Below are 27,815 nucleotides of genomic sequence, written 5' to 3' on the forward strand. Positions count from 1 at the left end.
CAGGGACCAGAGCCACCAGCAGTCCCTTAGGCCTCCCTCTGGGAACAAGGACTCCCCCCCATGTCCTAAAGTCCCCCCACTTGGTTAAAAAAATAAATTTGTTTTGTTTCCTGCCTGTCCCTTTGGCGCCCAAAGCTGTCTGCTGGATGCACGGGACACCTCGGGGCAGGGCGCAGGCCCCTGACCGGCCACTCTCAGAAAAGGCCGCAGCGGAGCCGGGGGCAGGACAGAGCCCGGCTTCCCACCCACCTCCCGCTCTCAGCAGACACCGGATCCACCATCCAATAATTTACTGGATTCAACCTGGGCCTGACAAGCCTGCAGAAGGCTGGGAAGGGGCAGAGGGCTGGGATCCGGTGGCATCTGGGCTCAGCAGTCTCTGCAAAGCGTCCCTGGGAGGGTCCGTATCACCCCTCTGTCCACCGTCCCTGGTTGGCCGGGCTCCAGCGACACTTCCTTCCTTCCTTCCCTTCTCCTTCCTTCCATCTGCGCTTCCTCCCTGCATCCAGCACCTCCATGTCCTGAGCCTGTGCCAGGGCAGGGCACAAAGGACACCGTTGACTGCAGGCCAGGGTACCAGGAGGGTCAGGGGATCCTGGGGTCGTCAGAGTGGACACAGTGGTTCATCTGGCTGGCCAGGGACAGCTGCCCTCGGGGCCGCCTGCCAGGTGCGCGCCTCACCTGCCGTCAGGACAGCACACACTTGCAGCTCATGCAGCCCGGGCCGCTCTCGTCGGGCGGATTCAGCTTCCGCAGCTTGTGCTGCCGTATCTCACGCACCAGCGTATAGAAGGCGTCCTCCACGCCCTGGGAGAGGACAGACTGGATCAGTGGCGACCCAGCCTGGGGGCCCGGTAGGGAAGGAGGCCTGAGGTCCCCCACCTGGGTGAGAGGATCCCTGCTGCTGGCTCAGGCAGAATCCCGGCCGCTGAAGCTCCCAGACTCCACCAGCCCCTTCCCTGGGCCCCCAGCTGCAGAACAGGGAGCCAGGCCCTGCTCATCTTGACATACCCAGGGCCACCCCCACTGGGCAGGCTCACTCTGCAGCAGCAGCAGCAGCCCCTCAGGGGTCAGGGTGGCCCGGGACCCTCCCGAACTCCAGCTCTGGCTCAGGATTGACCACCCTGCACCCAGCTCTTGTCTGATCTAGGGCCCAGACCTTGTCTGTTCCCAGTAGCCCCACTAAGGGCTCAGGACCAACAAGTACCCATGGGATGCTCTGGGGACAGGAGGGGCCAGGCCCCAGGGTCACCGCTCCGGCCTGGCTCAGGGCAGCTCTCGCAAGGGACCTCCACCTCCCCTGGAGCTGTGTCAGCCCAGGACTGCAGGGCGTGAGCCCAGACCCCGGCCCTCGCCTCCCTCACTGCCCTGCCGTCTGGGGAGACTTACAGCGCAAGGGGCCGCTGGGTCACATGGGTCCCGGGGGGTCCCAGAGGGTCCCGGAGCTGGAGCCAGAGCCAGAGCGGCTGCCCTGTGTCGAGGGAGAGGGGGCAATGAGCGCTGCTCCCTGCCTGGGATGGGGTGGGGCGAGTCCCTGGCTAGCCGGAGGGGCGGGGAGCCGGCTCACCTGCCGGGTCTTGGCTGACGTCTCAATGTAGGGGATGCTGTAGCTGCGGGCGAGGTCCTGAGCCTGCCGAGACTCCACGGTGCGTGCAGCCAGGTCACACTTATTCCCCACCAGCACCATGGGCACATCCTCCGAATCCTTAACCCGCTTGATCTGCTCCCTGAGAGGGGGAAGGTGTGAGCTGGCTGGCGGGCTGCAGGCATGGCTGCATCCAGGACATGCAGAGAGGGCAGGAGGCTCCTGTCCAGGCACAGTGGCCTCCCTGCCCCACCTGTGCCATGGGCTCCTGGGCCAGCCACACAGGTGGCTCACCTGTACTGATGGATGTCCTCAAAAGACTTAGTGTTGTTGATGGCAAACACGCAGAGAAAGCCCTCTCCAGTGCGCATGTACTGGTCCCGCATGGCACTGTACTCCTCCTGGCCCGCTGTGTCCAGGATGTCCAGCAGACAGGTCTCCCCATCGATGACCACCTGCTTCCGGTACGAGTCCTGCAGGAGGACATGGCTCAGGGACCCCATCCTCCTCGATGGAGAGTTCATACTGCCAGCCCCTCCCCTGAACTTCTCTGCCCCTTCTCCTGGGGTACAAGGATGAGGGGACTCCTCACCCGACGGAGGCAGGGGACAGAACCACACTGCCACGTGGGCCTGGCTATGTGGATGCCTGACCACCTGGGGCCTGCCCTGGTCTGCCCAGAGCCTGGGAGCGGGGGGCTCACCTCTATGGTGGGGTCGTACTCGTCCACAAAGTGGTTCTGGATCAGCTGAATGGTCAGGGCGCTCTTCCCCACGCCCCCGGCGCCCACCACCACGAGCTTGTACTCCGTCATGGCTCCGCAAGGGACTCCTGCCCCACCTGCCAACGAGGGCCGTGCTCAGCCAGGGCCAGGCCCACCGGGCAGGCCCACCCAGCCCCCTGGGACCCAGTATCCAGGCTGCAGGGGTGGCCGCCAAGATGGTGGCCCAGCTGCTTACCTGTGGCACCTCCAATCTAGGGGTTTGTAGGGGGCCCTGACTTGCCCCCAACTGCACTTAAAACCTGTGCGAGAAGTCAGAAGCCAGCCCCCAAAGGGAGGGCTGACAGCTGAGAGCTCCTCCCAACCACGCACCCAAATTAGAAGTTGCTGGGTAGGCAGAACGCCTAAACTGCAGGCACCCGAGGGCTGAGGTTGCCAGTCCCCCCACAAAACAGGCCCTGCCGTGGAGGAGCGTGCCACGGCGTGCCCAGGCAGGCCAGCGCCAGCCAACAACCGGCTCTGGGCCCCGCAGGGCATGCTGGTGCACCCACAAGCATTCACCAAGTGCCTACTGAATGCCAGGTGCTGTTCCAGGGCATGGGGCAGAGCAGACCGAGGCGGAGCCCCTGCCCTCCCTGGCTCAGCCTGCACCCCAGAGATCCTTATGGTAAGGGGGCTCAGGGCACCCTCCGGGCAGAATAAATCAGGAGAAAATGAAGGGACAGCGGCTCCCGGGAAGAAGCTGGCCCACAGAAAAGACCCGGAGGAGGCGCAGGAAACTGGGTAGCTGGAGAGGCGGAACCCCGACCAGTGACGCCGTCACGGTGCCCGTCGCACGCTGGGCCGCGACCCTCCGCCCCACCGCGCCCCGCCGCGATGGCCGCCGCGCTTCCCAGGGCGCCGGGCTCTGGCGGGGCCTGGGCCGGGCGCCGCCACCGAGGACACTCGCGGGACCGCGGACGGCCGGGGACGCGGCCCGGGGCTGGGCTGGCCGAGGACGCCTGGCCCCCGCCCGCCGCCGCAGCCCGCCGCCGCAGCGCCCCGCCCGGCGCGGCTCACCTGCGCCCCCGCGCCCCGGCCCGGCCCCGGCCCACCCCGCGCCCACCCCCGCCGTCCCGGCCCACCCCCGGCCCGGCCTGCCGACCCCGCCCGCACTCACCGCTCACGGGCGCGACTGCCCCAGGGGCCGGGGCCGGGGCGGGGGCGGGCGCCGGGGCGCGCTGCTCGCCCCACGCATGGGCTCAGCGCAGCGGGCGCGGCTCGGGCTGCGGGCGCAGGGCGCGGGCGGTGAGGACTCGGCCGGGCCCGCGCACGCCCCGCCCCGCGGCCGTCCGTCACCCCGGCGCGGCCTCCTACTGGCCGCTCTCGGTCAGGCCCCGCCCCGGGGCCGCCCCGCCCCGCCCCGCTCCGGTTGGCTGAGCGGCCCGTCAGTCGGAGCCGCGGCCGGGTGGGGCTTGCCCGCTGGGGCGGGGACCGAGCTCGCGGGCGCGCGAGGGGAGCGCCCGGCAGGTGCCTGGGGACCGTGGCCGCGGCTTCTCCGGGCGAGGCCCAGGACTGCCCTGGGAACCCGCCGGACTCGTCAGGCCGGCTCGGGAGCCCTGCACGCCCTCGCCCGCGCCCCCGGCCTTCCCGGGCGGGGTTGCGCAGCGCAGCGCAGCCCTCCGCGGACGCCCCCATGGGAGCCGCGGATAGCTGGGGGTCCGCTGGGTCGCGGGCCAGACGCCGGGAGCTGCAGGCCCCCAGGTGGCTGCCGGGGCCGGCCGCCCTGCTGCCCCCCGTTCCCCGCAGGGGTAGCGCAGGCGGAGCGGCCTGGCCCGGGACGGTGCCCAAGCACCGCACGCCAGACGCCCTGCAGTTCCGGCGGGGTCCCCGGCGGCGGGTAGTGCTGGGCGCCCTCGGTCCCGCTCCTCGCCCCCCAGCCCGCGCGCAGCCTGCGGCCCCTCCCCCAGCTCCCCCAGCTCGGGCGGCGGGCCAGGCCACCCCGCCCGCTGCTCCCGGACGGAGGTTCCGGCCCGGCCGCTCAGCGTGGCCCGATGGGCAAACTGCCCCGCTCCTCCGGACTCAGGTTCCGACCCGGCCGCTCGGCGTGGCCCCTTAGGCAAACCGGCCCGCGGGTCCAGCCCGCGGTTGAGGTGGAAGCCGCACCCGGCCGAACGCGAACACGCAAGTCTGTCCCCCCGCGCTCGCAAAGGCGCGTTGCAAACGTCCCAGACGCCAGAGTGGCGCGAATGCAGCCCCCGTTCAGAGAAGCGCGCGGCGGCCGGGCTCAGTCCGCCTTTGGCCCGGTGCCGGTCCCGTCGCCGCGTCCCGCTCGTAGCTGGCTCGGGCGGCTAAGAAGCGGGAACAGCTGGTTGTGCTCCCGGGCAGGCGCTGCGACCCGCCGGGCGTCGGGCTACACTTCGCGGCCTGCGCTGCCCGGGCGGAGGTCGCTGCTGCAGGCGCGGGTCCCGGGAGACACTCCCATCCGGAAGACTGCGCCGCGTCCGCGGGCCCCCGCGAGAAGCACCCGAGTCGCGGGGACAAGCGGCACGTGGTTCACGACCCCGCGCGCCCCTCCCCCGCCGCGGGCGCCGGGGACCCCCCCCCGCTTCCCTCCCTCGCAACCGTAACTAAGGGGCGTGGCTCAGCCCCGCCAGGTGGAGAGTCCCAAGCTTATGAATATTTGGGCGTTCAAATAAGGCCCCGCCCACGTTGCCATGGCACTCGGGCCCGCATCCCCGCGGCCGGAAGAACAGCCCTGCGTCCGAGAGCGCCGGGCGGCGGTGCAGTCCCCTGGGCCAGACCCGGCGGACTCCGGGCCACACCCGCAGGTGAGTGCCGAGCTCACACTCGGGTCGGGCCGCAGGCCTCAACCTCTCCCTCGTGCGAGGGGACCTGGGCCAGCGCGGGACCGAGTGGCGGAGCCAGTGGGAAGCCAGAACTGGCCCCAAGTGTCAGGTCTGGCCCCCTGGGGACCCGGCCTACAACCCCGCCCTGCTCTGAGGGTCTGAGTCTGGGAGAGGCCCAAGCCCTGCTCCTGGGCGAAACAAAGGCAGGGCATTCCAGGTGGGAGCAGGGCGGTGCAGTGTGCAGATGGGCCCAGGCCGGGCTGTGGACCCCAGGGGCAGTGTCTGGGGGGGGGGGTCTGATGGGGGCTGTGGTGCACGCAGCCTCCAACCCCAGGTCCTTGGACCCCAGGAACTTTGCGCTCAGACCACTGGGATGTTGTGGGCCCAGCTGTGGGCAGGACCTTGGGCCAGCTGGTCTCAGGCAGGGGTGGGGGGCCAGGGGGGTGGACATCCGGGGGCTACCCATCACCCTGACCAGCTCACACCCCCTCTGAGGTTGGCAGGCCTGGGGTGGAAGTGGCCAGCACCTTCCTGGGGACACCGTGGCGGGGTTCTCTGGTGAGACTGGGAGCCTTGGACTGGTTGGAGAAAGGTGGGCAGCAGGGGAGATCCTGGCTGGAAACTCCGCCAGACTCCACCTTGGGCCTTAGCTTCCTTTGGTCTGCATGCATGGGTCACTTTCCGGAGCAGGCCCCTGAGGCACAGGTCTCAAGTGGCTTGTCCAGGGGCCATCGCTCCCCGCCACCACCTCCATCAAACCCAGCTGACGCTCCCCTGGCCCAGCGTGGCCCGAATGCTCTAAGTGGTGACGTGTGCATCTGCCACATTCCAGGGTGCCTTCAGCAGATATTTTAGCGCCCCCCCCAACCATGCTTAGCGGGCCAGCACCCTGCTCACACGCAGCCCACACCTGGCGGGGTGAGGCACATGCTCAACCCTACACGTGTGAGACCCAGGGGGGCGTGGAAGAGGCTCAGTCTGATCTGGAAAAGAGATCTGGGGAGGGAGAGGGGCAGGGGCCCAGCCTGAGGGTGAAGGAGGGGGCTAGGGAGGAGGGTGCTGGATGTTCCTCGCAGACTTCTGGCTCTACCCCCAGGGATCATGATGCCAGGGTCCAGGGCCAGGTGCAAACATCTTTGTCTTTAAGGACCAACACCAGGTGAGCCTTTGCAGGTGGCCCAGGGACACACTGGACAACCTCCAGGGACCTAGGGAGGGGCTCTGGAGGGACTGAGGTGCTGGAGAGGCCAGGTCCATGGAGGTGGTAGGAATGGCAAAGCCCAGACCCCTTTCAAAGACTGAGGGAAGTAGTCTTTGGGTGAGCACCAGGAGGGATCCACCATTGGTCACATACCTGGCTCTGTCTCCTTCCTCATCAGCTGGGCTGAGTCCCTAGTCAGCATGATCAGGCCCTGGAAGGCCAGTCCCCCACCACCCACTGTTGTACTTGCTCACTTCTAGGTGCTGTGACCTCAGTCTGGCCTGTCCCAGGTGACCCTGGGCACAGTGACCTGGCCAGAAGGCCAACCTGACTCTCTCTTACAGGTACCACCTGGGGACACATGCCGCCTCTTTGCCCAGATGTTTGACCCACAGCAGGAGAAGGCAGCTGCCTGCAGGTGACGGGCTCAGCTGGCGCAGGGGTGGGAGTGCCTGGGGTTTGCTGGGCTCGGAGACCATCGGGTGGAGAAGGACTCACACCCAGGGAGCCCACCAGCGGCAGCTTGCTACTGGTCACTGCAGGTGGCCGGCCCAGCACCCCCAGCTCCCAGCCCTCGTGGGCCTCAGAGGAGGAGGCCTGGAGCCAGCACTGCTGAAGGATGAGGAGAGACCCGGAGAGATATCCTGCCCGGGCAGAGGGGTCCCAGCCAAGGCTGTGGGGGCCATGAGGCCCTCCGGGCTGAGCTAAGCAGACAAGGGCGCCATCAGGCCAGGCCAGGCCAGGAGCCTTCTCTGGGCTCAGGGGTGGGTCCCAGCGGCCTGCTGTGTGCAGGGGCCTGCTGGCTGAGGGCTGGGCCGCAGATCAGAGGAGGAGCAAACGCTCAGAGGCTTTGTCCTCTGCTCTGCCGGCAGGTTAGTCGTGAATGGACCCAGCCTGGGACAGATCCCGGGGGCCTCGGCCAAGCACAGCCAGCATCCGGGTACGGAAGCTGAGCTGGCAGGGCCTGCACAACCCCTGCCCGCAAAGCAAGGGCCTGGGCAGCCATGGGGGCAGCCGCAGAGAACAGCTGGTGGAGCAGTACCTGTCCCCTGCCCGGCTGGTAAGTGCCTGTGAGGAGTGACGTCCAGTCTGCCCTCAGCCCCCACCACACCTGGTGTCCTTGGGGCCACCCTCAGCCCGGGCCCCAAAGCACCAGCAGCCCCAGGTTCTTGGGGGCACAGATGTCCCCAGGCATTTGGGCACAGACAGGATCCCACAAGTATCTGCTGAGCACACGGTCCTCAAACAGAGAGAGGCCCTTCTCTGCAGGGTGCCCACCATGGAGGCTCAGGGCCAGGGAGCACCAAGTGCGGGGGAGGAAGGAAACCTCCAGCGAGAAAGGAGCCCAGGCCTGCAGGGACCCCTGTGTGCCTCCCACCCGCAGGGTCTGGATCCTGCCCCTCCCTGGGCCAGGGGCTCCTGTGCCCCCATGCCGCCCCCCCAACTCACTAGGCCCTTGGGCCAAGGTGGGCTGTACTCGGTTGGCGCTGACCACGTCTGGGCTGCAGGCGAGGGCTTTCTCCCAAATCTGCTGAGGGAGCTCCTGTTTCCCCCACCCCGACCCTGCGGCCTGGAAGGTGCTACAGAGACATCTTAACTGCAGGTTCCCACCTGGGACAACCCTGCCCCTCCCGCATCAGGGCCCTGCCTGCCCACCCTTGGCCGCTCTGGGGAGAGGACCCCGTCGGGTACCCGCCCTGCCCAGGCCCTCCCTCCAACTGAACGGCTCCACCAGCCACTTTGCTCCCATGGCCCAGCGAAGTTTCTGCTGATGGGGGGGGGGTGGGGGCAGATCCCGGGAGAAAATGTTTGCATTTCACACATGCCGGAGGACTTTTCCGGGAGGCCCAGGCGGGCAAACAGAGCAGCAGGCTTCACACCGTGGGTTGCTACATGCGTGTGCCTGTCGTCTGCGGTCCTGCGGGCTCAGCACTGCCCACGGGGCTGGCTCTAGGCTCTGGACACAATGGGTCTGCTCCATGTGTCTCATTGGAGACTGGCAGCCCCAGGGCAGGTCCTTCTCTGGCAATGGCCCCACCAACCAAGCACAGCCACAACCTCTGCTCATGTCCCACGCACTCAGAGTCCACCAGGTGGATGAGGCAGGGAATCCTCCATCCTCTGCTCCCGTGGAGGCTGGACCTGCCCGGGAGGATTGACGGCCGGGCCCAGGGCTGACCCCCGGCTGGTTTCTGCAGCAGGCCCTGGCCCGGGTGGACGACCTGCAGCTGGTGCGGGTGCTGGAGATGTGTGTGGACACCCGTGAGGGCAGCCTGGGGAACTTTGGTGAGCCCCCACCCACACCCCGCCACTGCCACCCCCAGGCTCCTGTGGAACAACCCACGTCTTTCTGGTTCTAGGAAGAGTGCTGTCCGCACATCCCAGGGCCCTGTGTCTGTCTCCTTACAGTTGACCCCTGAACGTGACATCTCAGAATGAGGTGCTCCCGAAACTTGTTTTAAAATAGTTTTGAACGTACAGAAACACTGTAGAACAGTGCAAAGGGTTCCAAGGCCCCTTCACCAGACGCCATCAGGCACGACTGCCACCTCACCATTGTTCATTCTCTCTCTCTCTCTCTCTCTCCCCCCCCCACGTGCGCGCGCGCGCGCGCTCTCTCTCTCTCTCTCTCTCTCTCTCTCCAACTGTTACTTCCTGAGCTACTGGGGAGTTGCAGACACAAGGCCCTCTGTGCACTGCCGCGTCAGCGTGTCTTTCTCGAGAGGGCAGACGTTCTCCCAAACACGCAGTGCCACCGTCCAAGTCAGGACACTACACCAACGCAGCACACGCCCGTGCCGCAGGCCTCATTCCAATTTCACCAACTGTCCTGACGGTGTCCTTTGCGGCAGGGAGATCCTTCCTGTCCGGGGTCATTGTGGGCTGTTTGCATTTCTCTGATTACGAGTGAGGTTAAACAGGCCATCTCGGTTGCTCTTGTTTTCTGTTTTGCAATTGCTGTTAAGTCCTTGACCACTTAGTTTGGCCACTCGGTGCGCCCATGAGGTCACTCGAGTCCTTCCCGTCAGGCCTGGTCCCTGGGCCACCTCACCCCACAGCGGCCCTGTGCCACTTCCTTTCCCCGTCTAGGGACTCTGTCTCGTAGGGCCAGTGCCCCGACCTTCAAAGGACTCAGAACTCAGAGCCTTTCCCTGGGGCTTTGGGCCACACAGAGACACTGGCTGGTGTGTTCCAGTGACTTGGCACCCATGCTGCCCAGGGACGGGGTGCCTGGGGTGCTCATGGGATGCAGCTCAGGGGCAGGGTCCAGGCTTCAGGCCCAAGGGGGCCCCACCCATGCCAGCCTGCTCGCTCGTCCAAGCTGACACCTGCAGCCCAGTGGCCCCACGGGCTTCAGGGACAGCCTGTGCTGCCCTGCCGCTCGGTGCCCCTTCCACGCCCTGCTTCATTTGGGCTGGGCTGCAGATGTGGGGCGTGTGGCCGTGAGGGGCCCTGCAGAATCAGGCCCATCAGTGGCCCCTGGAGCAGCCCATGGAGCCACCCAGTCCCTGCTGTACTGCCCTGCTGTGGAGAGAGGCTTCTCCCCAGACTGGCCCTCGAGCAACAGGGGCCAAGGGGCACTGACGCCTGGGGAGGGTGTGAATGAACCCCCCTTCCCGCTGCGGCCCACAGGGGTGCACCTGCCCAACCTGAACCAGCTGAAGCTGAGCGGCAGCCGCCTGGGCTCCCTCAGGTGAGTGCTCCAGGTGGGGTGAAGGGGAGTGCTCCGCGTGTGGGGTGAGGGTCCCTAGGGCCTAGAGAGCTCCATGGCATCCTGCTGGCTGCCCCTCGGGGAGTCTGGCCTGACCCACCTGACCCTGTGGAGGGCGGGTGGGACGTTCAGGCAGGCGTGGATTCCCTCCCGGGTATGGGGGGTGTCTCGCTGGGGCAGGCTCCCTCCTGGGTGGGTCTTTGTTGAGAGGATGAGGTCCTGGGCCAGCCTGGCCCTTGGGGCGTCCTGACCTGGTGTCCTGAGGTCTCTGGCTTCCGCCCTAAGGCCTCCCCACCCCCAAGCAGCCTGACTCGGCACCTGCAGCTCTTGTCGGCCCTTCAGTGGGAGGCACCTGCTGCAGGTAACGTGCATCACCCAGAGGTGGGGTCAGGGTCAGGCCACCAGGTTGTGTGGCCGACGAGACTGAAAGGGGCTACTGACCTCTGGCAAAGAGACCCCAACCGGGGAGGGGTCTCTGGTGGACACTCCAAAACCAGCCAAGGCTCAGGGGACTCCTGGCGTCCCTGCACCTCTCACTGCAGCCCAGGAAAGCTGGGGGCCGGGCAGGTGCCCCCCGGCGAGAGGAACAGGTGGGCACCCCCTCCAGGCTGAACCTCCCTATGCAACCAAGGCCAACCCCGGACGCCGCGTAAAACTCGAGTCCCCTGAAACGGATTCGCTGCTGAGAAGGTTCGGTGCTGTCGTGCCAGGTCATCTTAATAGTTAACTTAAGAGACAACGGTCAACACTGAAGCGGGTTAATGGTTTTTTTTTTCTCTCACCGGACTGGAAAGAACAAAGCTGAAGGACGACCAGACTTTGTTGTGGGGCTTGAGCAAAGTGGGTTTCATGAAAACACTGATGATTTTCTGTAGCCCAGGCCTGGCAGTGTAAGGCAGAGGAAGTCGGGTCAAAATTCTAGCAAGTTCCCCAGCTGTTTGAATTGGGCTCCACGTGCCGTATCCGGTTATTTCCAGGTGAGGATGAGGGTATTCGTCAAGCAACCTCACCTTAAATGTTCTCGCGATTTTCCTTATTTATGCTTCTGTTTATCCAACAAACATCACGAGGATTTCATAAAACTGAAGATCTGAAAGTAAAGACCATGGGGGATGCGCTGGCCCCGGGGCGGCCACAGGACCAGCACAGAGAAGGTGCACCCTGTGGACACACGGTGACACGAGACGTTCTACCAGAGGGGGCTGCGCTTTCTTTAACTTCACCAAGGAGAGAAACTTCCATTGTTAAGGCCAACAAATTAGCCCAGAGAACAAGAAAAGTATATAAAAAGCACATAAATTAAGACTTAAAATATAGAAGAGAAGTAATTATAAAAATAAGAAATAGGATGCACTATTTATAACAAAACAAAATACTTCCAGGGGAAAATGATTAGATCATAAATTTTAGGAAAGCATATTCAGTGTTTAGTAACTGACAGCAAAAGACGTAAAGAATTTTTAAGTTCTTTCTGTTATTGAATCCTGAAATTTGGGCAAATGATGTTTACAAACCTCCGTGGGTTGAAAATGAACAAAAATTTGTCAAAGGAAACTATCTAATTAAATAGGACAATCCAATACAACTTGGCTTATCACAGAGCTATTAAATATATTAAAATCTCAGGCACTATCATGAAGGCTGCGAGATCATTTTGACGTGGTGGCTGTCAGGGCATCAGAAGCCGAGAACTGGGCCCCTGAAGACATCACTGATGTGAAGAGAAACGTCCTAGCCCGTGGGCTGGAGTTGCCCAGCGGCCCCTGGCTCAGCGGGAGAAGGTGCCAAGGGTCAGAGTGCATGCCAGGGTGAGAGATCCTCCGTCCCCTCGGGCCAGGCCTCCAGCGCAGAAAATCACTCTAATTTGGCAACCGTTCACATAATTGAATGGGCAAGTCCCGTACAACTTAACTGCCTGCATTTCTCTCGTTACCAAGGATGTCGAGCCTCTTACCGTACAGCCTGTGCTCATTTTTCGGGGGATCCTGTCCTTTCTGATTTCCAGGAGTTCTTCGTATATATTCTGGGTGCCTTTTAGACGTTGCGAGACTCTCCGCTCAGTCTCCTCCTGTCCAGTGTCCTTCACCTAAACAGACCCTTCGTTTCAGTCTCAGTCCGTCAGTGCCCGCTGACCCTTTGTGTGTTTAGGAAGCCGGTCCACACCCCCAGGCCACGGGGATATTCTCCCTTTTCTTCTGTTTGCTTTACGGCGTCACTTCTGACCTGTCAGGCCTCCAGCCCAACCTACCTGCAAAGTCACCTTTGATTGGCGCACGAGGGTGGGACCTGGGTTTACTTTCCGCCACGCAGTGACCGAGCCTGCCGTCACTTCCCCACCAACGAGGGTCCGGTCTCTGGCTCGCCAGGCCCCCGCGTGCCTGTGGATGTGTGCACGAGCCCCCTCCCCGCGGCAGGTCCTCCCCGCACCAGCCCTGTCACGCGTGTTCGTATCTGATTCCCTCGTACTCACCGTCCTCTTCCCAAACTGACCTGGCTGTTTTTGAACACGTCCATGTTTTCCTGCACTGGAGTTTTTACAATGGTTTGTTGGGTTTTATTTTTTATTTTATTTTTTTAGTGACAGGGTCTCACTCTGTGGCCCTGGCTGGAGTGCAGGGGCATCATCACAGCTCACTGCGGCCTCAAACTCCGAGGCTCAAGCCATCCTCCTGCCTCAGCCTCCCGAGTAGCTGGGACTGCAGGCACGCGCCGCCACACCTGGCTCTCAAGTTGTCTTTTAAGGACAAAAAAAGTGAAGCTCTCCTCAGACTTCACAGAAACGCTGGGCGGGAGAAGACAGTAAACAATGCCTGCGCAGCCAGGCGGGAGTGAGGCTGAACCAAGAACTTCCCACCCGGCCGGACGGCTGCCTAAGCGCAGAGTGAGCCAGAGACGAAGGGGTTTCCTTTAGCCGCTCTGGGAGAAATCGCTGCACGTCAATTCCAGGCAATCAAGAGGTGGCCGGAAAAGCCATGTAAGGCCGCAGACTGGGGTAAACATGGAATCTGCGTATCGGAAGGACCGACCGAAGCAGAGGTGGGGATGAGGCTGGAATGAAACATAAAACCTCAACGGACGGGCTGCTGAGCGGACGGGACAGGAGCCGAGGGGTTCTCGGGATGGACGTGAGCCAGTGACCCAGCCCTGGAGAGACCTGTGGCTGCTCGTGGAAAGCCTGAAGCTGCGCGTGTTTTCACAAGGGGGCAGCCAGGGGACAAGCGTGGCGGCATCTGACAGACGGGCAGCCCGCACAGCAAGCACAGGCCCCCGGCGTGGCAGTGCACGTTGTGTGCTCCAGGGACCCGCGGAGGTCGGTGTGGCTGCAGTGGGGTCACACAGGAGAGACACGGCGGGCCCAGCAGGATCAACACGTCCCTGCACGCGGGGATGTCAAGCCGCCCAGATCCACCGCCAGCTCCAGCTACTGGCCCGGCCAAACCAGCCAGCTCACTGCCTGACCCGCCCCCCTGAAGCCCCTCCACGCCAGTGTCCCCGTGGCTCAGGCTTCCAGGCTGTCAGATGCTCAGTCCCAAGCGGATCGCCCAGCACACCGTCCACAGCACAGTGACAGACGCTGTGACGCCTGCAGAGCCAGAGGGCGGCTCCCAGGCCAGGCCCTGGGGGGCAGGGGGGCAAAGGTGGAGGGCATTGTCCCCGTGCCAGAGGCCAGGAGGCACAGCGAGGAGGAAAAGGCAGAGAGCCCTTCTCAGCCTAGAGGCCACCGTGGGAGCTGCACCTGGAGGCAGCTGCGTGCGGGTGTGGCTGGGCTCAGGGCTTGGCAGAGGACCTCCCCCCAGCCCCACACTGACCACCACACCCTGCCTTCTGCAGAGACCTGGGCACTGCTCTGGGCCGCCTGCAGGTGCTGTGGCTGGCTCGCTGCGGCCTGAATGACCTGGATGGCATCGGCTCCTTCCCAGCACTGAAGGTGGGTCTGGGCGCCCTGGGCTGGGGGGCTGGGCCAGGCTGGGCCCGGGCTGAGAGGCCCTCGCTGCCCAGGAACTCTACGTCTCCTACAACAACATCTCCGACCTAAGCCCGCTGTGCCTGCTGGAGCAGCTGGAGGTGCTGGACCTGGAGGGCAACAGTGTGGAGGACCTGGGGCAGGTGCGCTACCTGCAGCTGTGCCCACGGCTGGCCACGCTCACCCTGGAGGGGAACCTGGTGTGCCTGCGGCCGGCCCCTGACCCCTCCAACAAGGTGTGTGTTCTGAGCACCCAGCCAGCAGGCGCACAGGAGGATGGGGAGACACCTGTGGCTCTGGCCCCTGGGGCCTCCCACGGGCCAGGGACCTCTGTGCCCACCTGTGCCCTGTGGCTTGTTCACCGTGAGTTCCTCCCTTTCTGTCTTTGGATGTCTGACTGCCAGCACATCCTCCCGGGCCAGCCCACCGCCCCCCACGGGGCTGCATGCCCACATGCCACGTCCCTCTGCCCATGTGTGCACCCCGTGAGGTCCACACACGTGCCACGTGCAACCCACAGAATCACGTACACATGTGCACACACATACAGACATGCCTGTGAATGCCCTGTCCAAAACCACCTCCAGCCCCTGCAGGCCTGTGCACACCCTACGCGGGAATGCACTCACATGCAGCATCACAGGCCCGCGCGTGCCCTGCTCGGAGCTGGCACACAGGCACACTGCAGCACACGGACCCACACACCCTGCACAGGCCTCCCCCTGCCCTCCTCCATGGTGGGCCTGGGGGAGGGAGCCCCGGGCATGCCATCCCTTACCCTCCACTCTGCAGGCGCCCAGGGACTATGACTACAGGGCAGAGGTGAAGAAGCTTGTGCCCCAGCTGCAGGTGCTAGACGAGGTGCCAGCCACGCGCCCAGGCCGGCCCGCCACCCTGACGCTGACCCAGGACTGGCTCGTGGTGAAGGAGGCCATCCAGAAGGGCAGCGTCCTCCCCTGGCTGGGTAGGCCGGCAGCTCCCGCTGAGCCCGCCCACCCCCACCCCACTGCAGAGGAAGTCTCCACCCAGCCCCCAGGGAGAGATCACCACCCCAACCCCCAGGCCTTCCAGAGGTGAGGGGGCCACATCTCTCACTGGTCTCCTGCCCTAACCCATGGTCTGCAAAGCTGTGCCCATCACCCCCAGGCCAGGACACTGTCCCTGTAAGCAGCACCCAGTGGGTAAGGAGGCTCTGAACACGAGGGTCACTCTGGAAGGAAGGGATGTCACAGGCCAGCCTTGGGGCACACAGCTTGGGTGTCCAGACCCTGGTCTGTGGACAGTCTGGGGTGGGATTGGTGACCTCTGATTCTGACCCTCCGGCAGATTGTCTCCACGGAGCCCCCATGCAGAGACTCGACCCCGAGCTGTCCCTGCCTGAGACCCAGCCCCGAGCCCCCAGGCCCTGTCCCTTCTCCCTGCTGGTCCCTGGGGGCCCCTTGCCTCAAGGCCTGCTTCCTGAGGACCCAGCCCCGGCAGACAACGCCAGCAATCTCACTCATGGTAACTGACACCCCCCCCCCGCCTGAAGCTGACCCTGTAGCCCCTTGACCCCGACCCAGGCCCAGCCACACCGTCTTCCTCAGGTGCTGGCCAGGTCCTCTGTGGGAACCCCACCAAAGGCCTGCGGGAGCGTAGGCACCAGTGCCAGGTATGCCCTCCCCGCCACCTCCCGAAGTAGGCCGGGGCTCCAGCCCCCGTAGCAGGCCAGGGCCCAGGGCGCCTGCCCTGACAGTGTCTGCCGTGTAGCCATTCCCGGGTTGGGGTTTCCAAGCCTTCCCTCTTCCTCCTCAGGCCTGGGTGCCCCCGGAGCAGCTGCCCCCACGCAGGCCAGGAGATCTGGCCACTAGCACCTCTACCTTAGGGCCTGACCCTGCAGACAGCTGTGACCTTCTGGACTTGGCCAGGCTTCGGGCCTGGCGGGAGCTGGGCCTAGGGTGGGTGCCCCTGCTCCCCCTGCCCTGTGTGTCCTGTCTGGTGTCGGGGGATTGGGACTAGGGGTGCCTTGGCTGAGCTATCACTGGTCCCCAGGATGGCCAGAGGAGTTGGTCGTGGGAGCCTAAGGCTGGTGGGCCCTCCTAGGGTCCCCCCCTCATATGGGATTTGTTCCAAGAAGGGTCAGAGCTGCAGCTTCTCCTCCCCCCACCCTGACCCCTCCCCTGTAGGCACCTGGGGTCCCAGCAGGAAGGGGCCACAGCCCCCTGGGGCCCGCGAAGGGCCCCTGAAGAGCAAGACGACCAGGCTGAGGCCAAGACTCCCCGCAGCCCCCAGAGCCTGGCCTCAGGTACTGAGCCTGCCTGCCCAACCCCAGTGCCTGAGAGGGCCCCCACGTCCCTCTGCAATGCCGGGCCCCCACCTCAGACCAGGAGGGGTCAGCCCGGCCCCCCTTCCTCAGCTGGCTCCGGGAGGGGCTGACAGAAAGGTGCTCTCCTGGGGGTCGGGAGCTCACAACCTGGGAAGGCAATCCCAGGTCTCCCCTCCCCGAGCCATGGGACCTCGAGACCACCTGGGCTGGACACCAGAGAGACAGGGCATTCCAGAAAAGGGAACAAGCCAGGTGTGTGAGCAAGCCAGGGCCAGGGTGCCGGCAAGCAGGATGTGCCTGCTGGGCAGTTCTCAGGGGCAGGCACCAGGCCTCAGGTGGAGGGAGGCCGCCAGGTCCACTTTAGACCAAGGAGGGAGGGCACCTCCCCCTCACCTGAAGACAGGACCTGTCTGGGCTTGGGGATATAGGACTAAGCAGGCAGGGCCCTCTCTGGAGGACGTTGGCTCAAGACTGAACACAGCTGCAAGGCAGAGAGGGCCCTCGCCCGGCCTGGTGGGCAAGCCTGGGGGCGGGCAGCAGCAGCACCAGCAGGGCCGCCAGAGGCAGGACAGACAGGATACGGCAGGCCGAGCCCCTGCCCTTCCACGTGCTGGCCAGTATCTGGGGAGGGGGCAGAGAGAGGAGTGGGCCCTCAGAGGGTCCAGAGGGCGTAGCGCTGGCTGTCTAGTGGACAAGGGCTGCAGGGGCTGAGGGTGGGCAGGCAGGGCAGCTGCAGCAGGGCAGCCAGGAGGAGGAGTGGCCAGAGTGATGAGGCTCAGGTGGGCGCTGGAGGGCCAGGGCCAGTTGCCCTACGCTGGTGGAGCCTCGCTCTCTACCAGAGGTTTAGGAACTGGCCAGGGGCCACCAGCCTGTGAGCAGGCCCTCAGGGACAGGACCCAGGTGACCCAAAGCCAGAGCCCAGGCCTTGTGGCCTCTTTGCCTGGTCCAGAAGTGGGCTGAGGTTAGGGAGCCACAGTGGACCCTGCAGCCCTTTCTGCCTGCTGCGCCACCTCCCCAGGCTGCAGACCCCCTCCACCTGGCAAGTCCTTTGTCTGGCAGCCTTTAGGACATGCTGTCCCTTTCTTTGCTTTCTAGAGCATTCCAGAACCTTGAGCTTCCACCTGACTCCTTCTCCACCCAAATGCCCAATGCCACCTGATTCAGGTAGCAGCTCCCCCTGGAGGTCTGCAGACCTGTTCCGGGGGCGTCAGCTCAGAGCCCTGGACAGCCTGGGGCCTGGCCTGGGCCATGGGGTAGCTGCAGTGACTGCCCTGAGAGCCCTGGAGGTGGCCTCAGGCCTGAGCCCTGGAGCCCAGGGATGTCCAGGCCCAAAGCCAGGACCGGATCCAGCAGTAAGACCTCCAGGCCTCCAGTGCCAGCGGCACCTGAACCCTATTACTCAATCCCACCCTTAACGTGCACCCCACCCTCACTGCCAAGCTTGCCTGGACTGGAGCCAAGGAGCCCCCCATGTGGTCCTGTGGCCCCAAAGGGACTCTGGCCTCACAGACCAGAGCATCTGGGCTGCTGTGCTGGGGCATAGGAGGTGGGCCTGAGCCAGGCCCTGGAGAGAACCCCAGCGGACCACAGAGCCCAGAGCCCAGGTTAGGGCCCAGGCTTGGCTTTAGCCCGGGTAGGGAGGGTCCAATCCCCACCCTTCCACGGGGCCAGGATTTCCCAGGAGGACTGGCCCGGGGCCAGGCCTGAGATCTCCCCTGCTGGGGCTGGGAGTCCATCCTCTGCTTTAGGGCCCTCCAGTTGCCTCTGGGTCCGAGGTGCTTGCCTTAGACCACCCGGGTGCAGCCAGGACTCGGTCCTTAGAGGATTTGTGGGGTTCCCATGCAGGGATGGGGCGGACAGAAACCAAGCGAATCATTTCCGACTCTCAGGTGTGCTTAAGTGCGGTTTACTTTGTGGGCAACGTTGGTTCAATAAAGCTTGCAGCTAGCGCTGCCCGCCCAGCCCGCGCCTCCCGCGCCTCCCGCGCCTCCCGCGCGCCTAGGCCCGCCGGCACTTGTCCGCGGTGACCGGCGGGCAGCTTAGGAAGCGGAAGCCGTATCTGCTCTCGGCCGTAGTCTGCACGGACAGCACCACCATCGGGCAGCCGGGGTCCACTCTCTTCCGGCACACCTAGGGGCGGGGCCTGAGAGCGCGCGGGGCAGGGGAGCCGGGAGGGGCGGGAGGGGGCAGGGCGAAGACCCCAGGTGGGTGGGGAGGGGCACCCCGTAGCCCGCACCCCCGCGCGCTCACTCACCCGGACGTTGGTCTCCTTCCGGACCTGGCGGTCCTCGAGGCCCGGCCCGTCCTCTGCGCGGGGCAGTGGTGGGGTGGGTCAGTCCTGCCCGCGCCAACCCCCGGGCCCGCGCCTCCCTCCGCGTCTCCGCGCTCACCCGGGATGGCAGGCAGCTGCTTCGGAGTGCGGGGCTCTGCGCCCTCGGGTGGTGCCGGTACCTTCCGCGGGGGGAAGAACTTGCGGGCGCTCAGAAGTGGCAAGGTGCCCCATGTCCTGCTGGGGCGAGGGCGTCATGAGGGCTGCAGCCAGCCCACGAAAGGCGGTCCTGGCAATACCGGGCATGGGGAGGGGAGGGCCGGAGGGGCGTCCTGGACAACTGGGGCGCGGGCACCGGCAGGGGCGGGACCTGGGGGGGAGATGGTGGTCCTGGACAGCATGGAGCCAGGTCAGCGGTCCTGGCGGAGGGAGGCCTAGTGAGGGAGTCCGGGACGGTTTTTGCTGGGGCGGGGCCTGGAGAGGAGGAGGGGACCGAGGGACCCGGGGTCCCCACCCTGGCCTTCGGCGACCGCCTCGGGCCCCCCGCACCCGGGCCTTTCGCGGGGGTCGAGGCCGGCGCGGCTGCTCGCAGGTATCGGAGAGCGGGAAGCAGTCGATGGACAGGTCGGTGTTGTCAGCAAAGGTCTCTGAGACTGGGGCCACGCAGCGCGGAACCTGGTACTCACTGAGGATCTGCAAGGGCGCGTGGGTCGCCCTCACCGCCCAGGCTACCCAGCCACCCCCCCCAGGTGGGCCTGCACTGACCTCGCCCCCGGGGCTCAGGAGGAGCGTCAGGCGGCAGCTGTCCCCACGGAAGTGCACGGACTGGTGGCCCGAGGACAGGCGTGGCTGATGCCTGGCGCTGCCAGGACCCTCGCCCCAAACCTGGAATGGCGCGGGGTGGCGGGTGAGCGGCGCCCGGGCTGGCAGGCGGGCCGCGCCGGCTGGGGGAGCGGGGCGCACCGTGATGTGGTGCCGAGGCGCCAGCAGTGTGCAGGGCGGGAAGCGGTAAGTGCACACCGGGAAGTCGCGCACCAGCTGCTTCAGCACCAAGCCGCCCAGGTCGGCCGTGTCCTCCGAAGACTGATTGAGGATGCGAACGAACTTCTCTCGGTGGCTCACCTCCACGATCTTCAGGCGGCAGCCGGTCAGGCTGGGGCAGGGAGGGGAGCGCTGTGCCGAGATGCGCGGTCCACACCCCCGAACAGCTGACGCTTCTGGCCCGCTATGAAGACCAGGCTGGGGTCGCCCCCTCACCTTGGTCTAGGCCGGAAACGCTGCTGGTCGGGGTCTGAGCTGGGCTCGCGCGCCAAGACAGTCTTACTAGGCTGGTCAGAGTGGGTTTTCTGCAAATCTAGGGAGAGGAGTCCTTTAGGAGAGGGGATCCCCATATGGTACGTGCAATGGGGATGTCCCACATGAGGCCAGAGCAGACCTGCAACCCCTGCGGGTCATCCTGGGAAGGGAGCAGGACCACGGGTCAGATCCCGGGCAGAGGGGTGGCTGGACCCCACCAGCCGAAGAACAGTTCTACAGGACTCTGGGCGGAGACCCTGAGGGTGGGCGAAGGGTAACAGGGGAGACCTGCTTTACTCCACCTTCCTGCCCCAAGGACAAGTCTCTGCTGAAGTTCCTCAGATGAGCCTGGCTCTGCTCAGAAGCAAAGCTCCTCGACCGGGGTGGGTGCCCTGTGACCTTCTGCACACGGAAAGGCACGCCCAACTGGCCGCTGCTGGAGTCCGAGTCTGCACCCCCTGAGCTGCTGGTGCCCATGCAGGGCAGGGTGCTCCACTCGACGCTCTTGTGGCACCCCTCCATGCGCTTGCTAGGGGACTCCAAGCCCCATGTGTCCAGCAGTGGGGGTGACAGGGGCTGCCTGTGGGCCATGATCTGCTGGCTGGCTGCTCCTGCTCCCAGCCCCTAGCCCTGCCCCCGCCAGCCTCCCCAGGGCAGTGGGGCACCCTGGCTTGTGCCCAGACCCCTTTCCCTGCATCCCTAACCCATTTTACAGATCAGAGAACCGAGGCTTGGGTGGTTTAAGTGACTTGTCTAGGGAAAACTTGGACGTGGTCTACATCTGCCAAGGCAAGCCCTCCCTTCCCCTGGCCCCTAGGGAGTCCCTGCCCAGTGCAGTTACTTGTGCCCTGAGGTGGATTCCATGTTGGTGAAGAGGTTGGGGTACCGATGGGCAATGCTGTTCCAGTCCACATCCTCCAGCCGGAAACTCTGGCCGGGAAATAACAGGCACGTGGCGCTCCCCTCCTGCAGGGCTCCAGAGCCCTGACCACACTGGTGGAAGACCTAGCTCACCTCCCCGGCAGGGGGGGTCTGGTCATCAGAGAAGTCACTGGGGTCCATCAGGGTCTCTGCCGTCACCACCTGCAAGAGCGGACTGGAGGCCAGTGGGCAGGGGCTGGGGGGAAGGGCACCCCTCCCCCAAAGCACCTCTCCCCTTTGACCTCACGGGCCCTGTGTGTCAGGTGGGTGTGACCACAGACCACATGATTCTTCCCTGCCAGAGGCCAGGGTCCCAGAGGCAGTGTGATGGGGCAGGCCTCTAGGCAGGCTAGGGTGCCCCGGCAGAGGCACCTGATGGGAGTGGGGACACGCTGGCTGCCCAGCCCAAGGGAGGTCCAAGAAGGGGTGGAGGGGCTGGGAGGCAGGAGGGAGAAAAGGGTGGGTTCACCTCCACGCTGCCAGTCTGGGATCGCAGCATTCGGCCCACCCACGAGGACTGAGCCAGCCGTAGGAGGCAAGATTTCTGGAAGGTCTGCAGCTCGGCCTCCAGCTGCTGCAGTGTGTTGGTGGTCTGCAGCAGCCGCTCCTCCAGGTCCTCCTTCTCCTGATCCCGGGTTGGGGGGAGGGGGCATGGGTTAGGGGGCCACAGGGCCTTCTGCAGACCCAGCCCCAGCCTGGCTAACCCCAAGGCAGCGGTGCCCTGCCCAACTCCTTTACCCCACCCGCCTCACCCGCTGGGCCTGTTCCTTCTGCTCTTTTAGCTCCAGGGTCAGCTTCTGGACCTGGTTCTGCAGGAACTCTTCCTGACTGCAGGAACTCCTGGGAGAGGGGCAATCTCAGCAGCCTGCCTCTGGGTCGAGCAAGGGCTCCTGAGGGTGGATCAGTGGCCAAGAAGGGGGCAAGGACAGGCTCCACTGTCATGTTGGCCTGTGGGCACACAGTACTGCAGGCCAGGGCAGGCTCTGCCAGCTCTGGGCAGGGGTCATGTCGGGGGGCAGGGGAGAGTTGGGGTTGGGGTTAGGGTTAGGGCATGTTAACTTACCCAGGCTCAGGCCCTGGCTCAGACTCAGGCTCAGGCTCAGGTTGGGGTTGGGGTCAGAGAGGAACCAGGAGCTAGGGCCAGGACAGGGGCCGGGTTGGGCTGGGGGCTTTGCTGCTGACCTCTCAGCAGTGGTGGGGAGGCCGAGCACCTCCTGCAGGATGCGACAGTGCCGGGCACTCTGGCCATTCTGGACTGCCCACCGCAAGGCCTGGATTTCCAGTTCTCGCTGTCTCCACAGCAGCCGGAGGGTGCAGGGGTCCAGGGACTCTGGGGCCAACCTGCAATACCAGCACCCCTGCTGCCTGACCAGACCTCCCTGCCCAGGAGGCTGACCACCCTTCCCTCCCCTCCTTACCGCAAGTTGACAGGACAGACCACCGGTGTGGGGTGGGGCTTGGTGTCCTGTGGGCACGTGGGAACTGTGGGGTCTGCAGGTGTGCCAGCTGGAGACCCCAGGTCACCACTGACCGGCTCTCGATCTGCCAGGGATAGGAGTGCCTCCTCCTTGGCTCCCTCAGCCTCCTGGCCAGACTCCGGGGCCATTCTTGGTGTTCCTGGGAAGCTGGGAGGGGTGATGGGGCAGAGTCTGCCCTGTGTTCCTTGTGTGGTGCCACACACACACACACACACACACACACGTTGGAGAGATCCAGGCAGCACTGCCAGTTCACAGGGCATCACTCTCGGAGGAGGCCCGTATGTGGGCCTGTCTACCCGACAGGACACCAGACTGTGGTCACGTGGGAGTCCACACCTGTGTGTTTCTGACCAGGCCAGGCCAGCAGGTCACCCACCAGGGAAAGTTTCCCTGTTGTGTCCTCCCTACCACCCTTGCCCTTAACCTAGAGCAAATGACCCCAGAGGTGCCAACCCAAGGCCCCACTCCCAACATTCACCTGAGGCCTGAGCTCCAAGGAGGCCTGGAGAGAGAAGGGCATTATATCGTTGCCATGGTTACCAGCACCTAGAAGGGGAGGGGCTATTTGTTACCGGGAGCCTCCAGGGAGACCCCAGACTAGGGCCCCGGGTGAGTTCCAAGCCAGCCTGGACTGGAGGAGATGGGGAGAGGCTGAGCCACTGCCCAGCTCGCTGAGCAGACCCCTGGGCCACAGAGTGGCCAACACCTCAACCCTGAGGTGCCCCAAGCCCCTCCCCAGCCTGAGGGTGGCGATGGGTGGGTATGGGGGCCTGTGGCCCTGGGAGTGCACCCAGCATGGATGTGAGGGTGGGAGGCAGCAGGGAGCAGTGAGAAACCCTAAGCAGCAGTGGTCCCCCACACACAGCCTCTGTGCCCGAGTGACTGGCGCTCACCCACCTGACCTTCGAGCTGGAAGCCTCACCTTTCCCAGCCCCTCTCCACGGCCCCTGACCACCACCTGGGCCACCCCCAGGGAGCCCTGGGGATGTTCCCATAACCATGGCAATTACTCCCTCTGCCCCAGGACAAAAGTGCGTGCCAGACCTGACTCACAAGACCCAAGCACCCCAGCCTTCGCCCCCATGACCCCTACATCTATACATCATTCAGACCTGCAATTTTCGGTTCTGTAGGGTCGCCCATGCAGGCACAGGGGACAGGCAGCAGGAGGACCTCCCACGCCCTCAGCTGCATCTGAGTGGGACAGAACAGGCCTTGAACGCCCCAGCGGCCCAGCTGGCTCGGGTCCTGCTACCTGCGACAGCAGGGAGGGTGAAGGAGCAGCTTAAAGCCGCCTCCCTGTGCGCGAGGCCTGGCCTAGGCGACCAAACCTCAGAAGGACCCCGGACCCCGCCCGGGAGGAGGGGTGGGGGGAGCCTGAGGCGAAGAGCTAGGCGTGTGTCCCGGCAGTCTGGGCGGCCCCTCCCGCACCGGGGTTGCCGCCGCGGGCCCTGCCCCTCCGGCCGGTCAGGGAAGTTCGGGGGTTGGGGCCCCAGCCCCGCGCCCCCTCCCTGGGCGGGAACCCGTCACTCTGGAAGGCTGCTGAGGAAGTCGGCCTCGGAGCAGGGCCAGACACCTGCTCGAGGCGCCGCCTGCGGACAGCGGCTACCGACTCACTTCCACGCGGTTGGCAGGCTCGGCCAAGAGGTGCGCCGCCGTCCCCGCCCCGCGAGCCGCCGGCTCAGCCCCGGGAGCTCGCCGGCCCTGCCCTCCGCGCCCGCCGGCTCCGCCCCCGGCGCTTGTCGGCCCCGTCCCCCTCGCCGCCGGCCCCGCCCCGCCGCGCCCGCTGGCCCCGCCCTCACCTGGCTGCCGCTGGGGGCGGGGCGCGGCGGCGAGCCAATGGGGCGGGACGGAGCGGGGCGGAGGTAGCCAATGGGCGGGGGCGGGGGCGGGAGGCACGAGCCGGGAGCTAATGGGGGCGCGGCGGGGCGGGGCGAGCAGGCTGCGGGCCAATGGGGGCGCGGGGCCGGGGAGAGCCGCGGCGCTGGGGGTGGCAGGTTGCGGCGGCGCCGAAGCGCCCCAGGCCCGGAGGCCGGCGAGCGCCCAGGTGAGCTGCGCGGGTCCCGAGCCTCCCGAGCGCCGGCTGGCGCCAGATCCGACCCGCTGCGTTCTTCGGGAGCGGACAAGACGCGTGCGGTGCCCGGGGCTGCGGGCCGGGACGGGCGGGCGGCGCGCTGGCTGCACGGAGGTCGGGAGCGGGAGGTCGGGAGGGGTCTCGGCCGCGGCCCGGGAAGATGCCTCCCTGGGGGCGCCCGGCGGCGAGGCCGGCGTGGGGGTGCCCAGGACGGCAGCCGGCCGCCGCCCGCGGGGGAGGCGGTGCGCTCTGAGCCGGTGGGGAACAGGAAGTCCCGACTGGTTAATGATTCGCCCTGTTCCGGGAGCGGGGCGCTGCGGAGGAGCTGGAGGTCGAGGGTGGGAGGGGTGGGAGCCTCGAAGTGCCCTGGAGGGCTGGACCACGGCCCTCCCGGCCACTCCAGGAACGCGTGGCCTATGGGCGGGGCTGGGCGCGGGAGCGCGGGGCCCACGCTGAGGGGCCGAAGCCCTGAACTATTTCTGGGGCCAGGCTTCGACTCTGTGGCCTGACCCTGTGGCCTGTGCCCTCTTCCCAGGACCGGGATGCCCTTGGGGCTGACGGTCATGGAACTGAAGGTGTGGGTGGATGGCATCCAGCGTGTAGTCTGTGGCGTCTCGGAGCAGACCACCTGCCAGGAAGTGGTCATTGCACTAGCTCAAGCCATAGGTGAGTCCCCTGCTGGCTAGCCAGGCCGGACAGGCAGAGCTGGGAGGGCCCAGTGGTCCAGCCCCATTTTTCCCCCAAGGTGGATGGGGCTGGTGCCCATCCCTCTTGTACTCCCTAGCTCCCCCAGCCAAGTGGACAGAGCGTGGGGCGACGTAGGTGATCCTCTCCCCTTTCCCCCAGGCCAGACGGGCCGCTTTGTGCTTGTGCAGCGTCTGAGGGAGAAGGAGCGGCAACTGCTGCCACAGGAGTGTCCAGTGGGCGCCCAGGCTACCTGCGGACAGTTTGCCAATGATGTGCAGTTTGTCTTGAGGCGCACAGGGCCTAGCCTGGCTGGAAGACCCTCCTCAGACAGCTGCCCACCCCCAGAGCGCTGTCCAGTTCGTGCCAGTCTCCCCTCAAAGCCACGGGCAGCACCAGGCCGTGAGCCCCGCAAAGCACTGACCTGCAGCCCAAGGTGTCCCAGGCTGGCACCCAGCCCTTCACCACCCGAGCCTGTGGCCCCCACTGCACCCACACCAGGCTGCTGGGCAGACCTGCAGGGCCTGGAGGTCAGAGTGCAGAGGAACGCAGAGGAGCTGGGCCACGAGGCCTTCTGGGAGCAGGAGCTGCGTCGGGAGCAGGCTCGAGAGCGAGAGGGGCAGGCTCGTCTGCAAGCACTGAGTGAGGCCACTGCAGAGCATGCTGCCCGGCTGCAGGCCTTGGACGCCCAGGCCCGCACCCTGGAAGCTGAACTGCAGCTGGCTGCAGAGGCCCCTGGACCCCTCTCACCCACGGCATCTGCCACCGAGCGCCTGCGCCAGGACCTGGCTATCCAGGAGCGGCACAGCGCAGAGTTGCAAGGCAGCCTGGCCCTGGTGAGCCGGGCTCTGGAGGCTGCAGAGCGTGCCCTGCAGGTGAGCCAGAGCCGATCCCCTGACTGCTCCCCACCCCTGACATGACACAGATTTGGGGGTTGGTCACGGGATCAGACTAGGAAGAGTGCTCTCTGTGGGGCACAAGGGCCATGGAAACCCCTGGCCATGCCCTCTGAGGGTCTCATGTGCCCCCAGGCCCAGGCCCAGGAGCTCGAGGAGCTGAACCGTGAGCTCCGTCAGTGCAACCTGCAGCAGTTCATCCAGCAGACGGGGGCTGCACTACCGCCACCCCCACGGCCCGACGGGGCCCCCCCAGAGGTTAGAGCAGTTCTCGGGGGAGGCTGGGAGGTGAAGCCCTGGCCCAGCTTCAAGCTGATCTGCCCTCCCCACAGGACCTTATGGCTCCAGGAAGAGAAGAGCCCCTCCCAGGACCCCCCCTGAGTCCTGCCCTCAAGCCTAGTCTGAGCCCTGAGGGTATGTCTGCCCCCTCTCCCCTTAACCCCGTTCCATCCTCTGGCCTGCACCTACTCAGCCTGTGTCCTCCCCACAGTTGCCCCCATGAGGCAGAATTCCTGGAGGTAGCAGCTCCTGCCCCAGCGTGGTGTCCACAGCAGACCAGCCCCAGGCTCTGGTGACAGAGTAGTGAGGACAGCTGAGACAAGCCAGCCTGGACTCTGAAAGGAGCGTGGGTGGTCACAGAGGCTTCTCCCCTGTGGAGTGGGAAGCCCTGGGGTTGCTGCTTCAGGGGCCTGAGGGGTGCTGGGAGGATCATCCCAGTGACCTCCAAGTCTGAAAAGCTCCCCAGAGAACTTGCCAGGCCCCAAAGGCCACGACTCCATGTTGGGGATGGGAGCTGCGTGGACAGTGGGCTCAACCTATGGATATATGCTTGCCTGTGGGAGGTGTCTTTGACTGTGTGTGTATGTACATGGAAGAACCTGTGTGCCGCCTCCCCTACCCTGACACTGAAACCTCAATAAACTGCCCAAAATAGCTTGCGTATGTGCTGAGGCTGAACTGGGAGGGGTCTGTGAGGTCTAGAACTTGACAATCCACACTGGGGGTGCTGGGGAGTGCCCCGGGTCTGGCCACAGCTGGGGCTCCTTAGAATGGCATCCCTCAGGGACCAATGCTCAGTAAGGTCCAAGGCTGGGGCTTGCAGGGCCCCACCCTCCCTGGGACTCTCCTTTGAGGGCCCCAGCCTGGTGGGGCCAAGCCGGTTCAGCCCTGGTGTGGGTCGCTATCTGCACCCCTCTTCCCCCTCACCTGGCCTGTGCCCCACCAAGAGCAGGAACTGAGGATGCCCGGACAAGCTAGACCCGCCTGTCAGGTTTACTGAGAGCTGAAGCTCGTGGGGGCGGGTCCCAGATTCCTAGGTCAGCCAGGCCCAGGGAACTTCACACAGAGCAGGCCCAGGATGGGTGCTAGGTACCAGCAGGAAGGGGCTGCCCCTCCCTCCCCAGGTGGGCATGAAGCCTCTGCTGCCAGCCTGCAGCTTTGAAATTGGGGCAGGGTGGTGTCCACATCTCAGCCCAGCCCCTGCCTGGGCCCTTGGGCTGGCTGTCACCTCTCCTGCAGAGCCCTGGTCCTCAGGATGGGCCACACACTCCTAGCTCCTCGGGCCATGGCTGGAGTTGGAGAAGAAATTTTTGTGATGAGCAGAACCTGGGAGGCTCTGATGCTTGGGTGTAGCCATAGGTGTTACTGGGGGACAGAGAATAGAGATGTCCTAGATCATGGGGGACTTTGTGCGGGGTTTGAAGGGTGGGCAAGTTTAGGATGAACTCAGTTTTCTCTTGGGGTGGCCCCTAAGCTGGATCAGGTGCTCCTGTTTCCTCTGGGGCAGACCGTAGGGGACATGGAAGTACTGAGCTGGAGGAGCAAGGAAGCCACTCATGGGTGCTGGGGGAAGGCACTCCTGAGAGGCCAGGTGAGCAG

At 65.3% G+C, this 27,815-nt stretch overlaps 4 protein-coding genes across 7 annotated transcripts; 2 read left to right on the forward strand and 2 right to left on the reverse strand.

Moving 5' to 3' along the window:
* Positions 1-279: 279 nt before the first annotated feature.
* Positions 280-3,572, reverse strand: HRAS (HRas proto-oncogene, GTPase). Of its 2 annotated transcripts, none has more exons than XM_069470413.1 (6): positions 3,466-3,572; positions 2,289-2,425; positions 1,880-2,058; positions 1,568-1,727; positions 682-807; positions 280-527 (listed from the first exon to the last, which is right to left on the reverse strand). In XM_069470413.1, exons 2-5 carry the CDS (start codon positions 2,397-2,399, stop codon positions 688-690), a joined length of 570 nt encoding a protein of 189 aa, XP_069326514.1. In that variant the 5' UTR covers positions 2,400-2,425; positions 3,466-3,572; the 3' UTR covers positions 280-527; positions 682-687. The 2 variants fall into 2 exon arrangements, with proteins under 2 accessions (XP_069326514.1, XP_069326515.1); XM_069470414.1 differs by lacking the exon at positions 280-527 and adding an exon at positions 1,390-1,471 and having other exon boundaries at positions 743-807.
* Positions 3,573-7,218: 3,646 nt separating this feature from the next.
* Positions 7,219-18,039, forward strand: LRRC56 (leucine rich repeat containing 56). The gene is made up of 11 exons (XM_069470672.1): positions 7,219-7,395; positions 8,534-8,621; positions 9,969-10,029; positions 13,879-13,975; positions 14,047-14,247; positions 14,804-14,975; positions 15,338-15,514; positions 15,598-15,662; positions 15,806-15,948; positions 16,177-16,295; positions 17,412-18,039. Exons 1-11 carry the CDS (start codon positions 7,219-7,221, stop codon positions 17,729-17,731), a joined length of 1,620 nt encoding a protein of 539 aa, XP_069326773.1. The 3' UTR covers positions 17,732-18,039.
* Positions 18,040-18,045: 6 nt separating this feature from the next.
* LMNTD2 (lamin tail domain containing 2) lies at positions 18,046-22,823 on the reverse strand. Its single transcript, XM_069471837.1, has 15 exons — positions 22,762-22,823; positions 22,221-22,427; positions 21,985-22,143; positions 21,555-21,642; positions 21,272-21,427; positions 20,896-20,964; positions 20,723-20,811; positions 20,184-20,461; positions 19,843-19,939; positions 19,549-19,738; positions 19,351-19,470; positions 19,100-19,278; positions 18,703-18,822; positions 18,571-18,649; positions 18,046-18,446 (listed from the first exon to the last, which is right to left on the reverse strand). Exons 2-15 carry the CDS (start codon positions 22,406-22,408, stop codon positions 18,315-18,317), a joined length of 1,944 nt encoding a protein of 647 aa, XP_069327938.1. The 5' UTR covers positions 22,409-22,427; positions 22,762-22,823; the 3' UTR covers positions 18,046-18,314.
* Positions 22,824-24,268: 1,445 nt separating this feature from the next.
* On the forward strand, positions 24,269-26,860 carry RASSF7 (Ras association domain family member 7). 3 transcript variants are annotated; one of them, XM_069470416.1, is made up of 6 exons: positions 24,269-24,330; positions 24,893-25,023; positions 25,204-25,916; positions 26,073-26,195; positions 26,270-26,351; positions 26,428-26,860. In XM_069470416.1, exons 2-6 carry the CDS (start codon positions 24,900-24,902, stop codon positions 26,457-26,459), a joined length of 1,074 nt encoding a protein of 357 aa, XP_069326517.1. In that variant the 5' UTR covers positions 24,269-24,330; positions 24,893-24,899; the 3' UTR covers positions 26,460-26,860. The 3 variants fall into 3 exon arrangements, with proteins under 3 accessions (XP_069326517.1, XP_069326516.1, XP_069326518.1); XM_069470415.1 differs by having other exon boundaries at positions 26,073-26,351; XM_069470417.1 differs by lacking the exon at positions 26,073-26,195.
* Positions 26,861-27,815: the final 955 nt, after the last annotated feature.

This window comes from Eulemur rufifrons, chromosome 6, assembly GCF_041146395.1.
Source record: "Eulemur rufifrons isolate Redbay chromosome 6, OSU_ERuf_1, whole genome shotgun sequence".
NCBI lineage: Eukaryota > Metazoa > Chordata > Mammalia > Primates > Lemuridae > Eulemur > Eulemur rufifrons.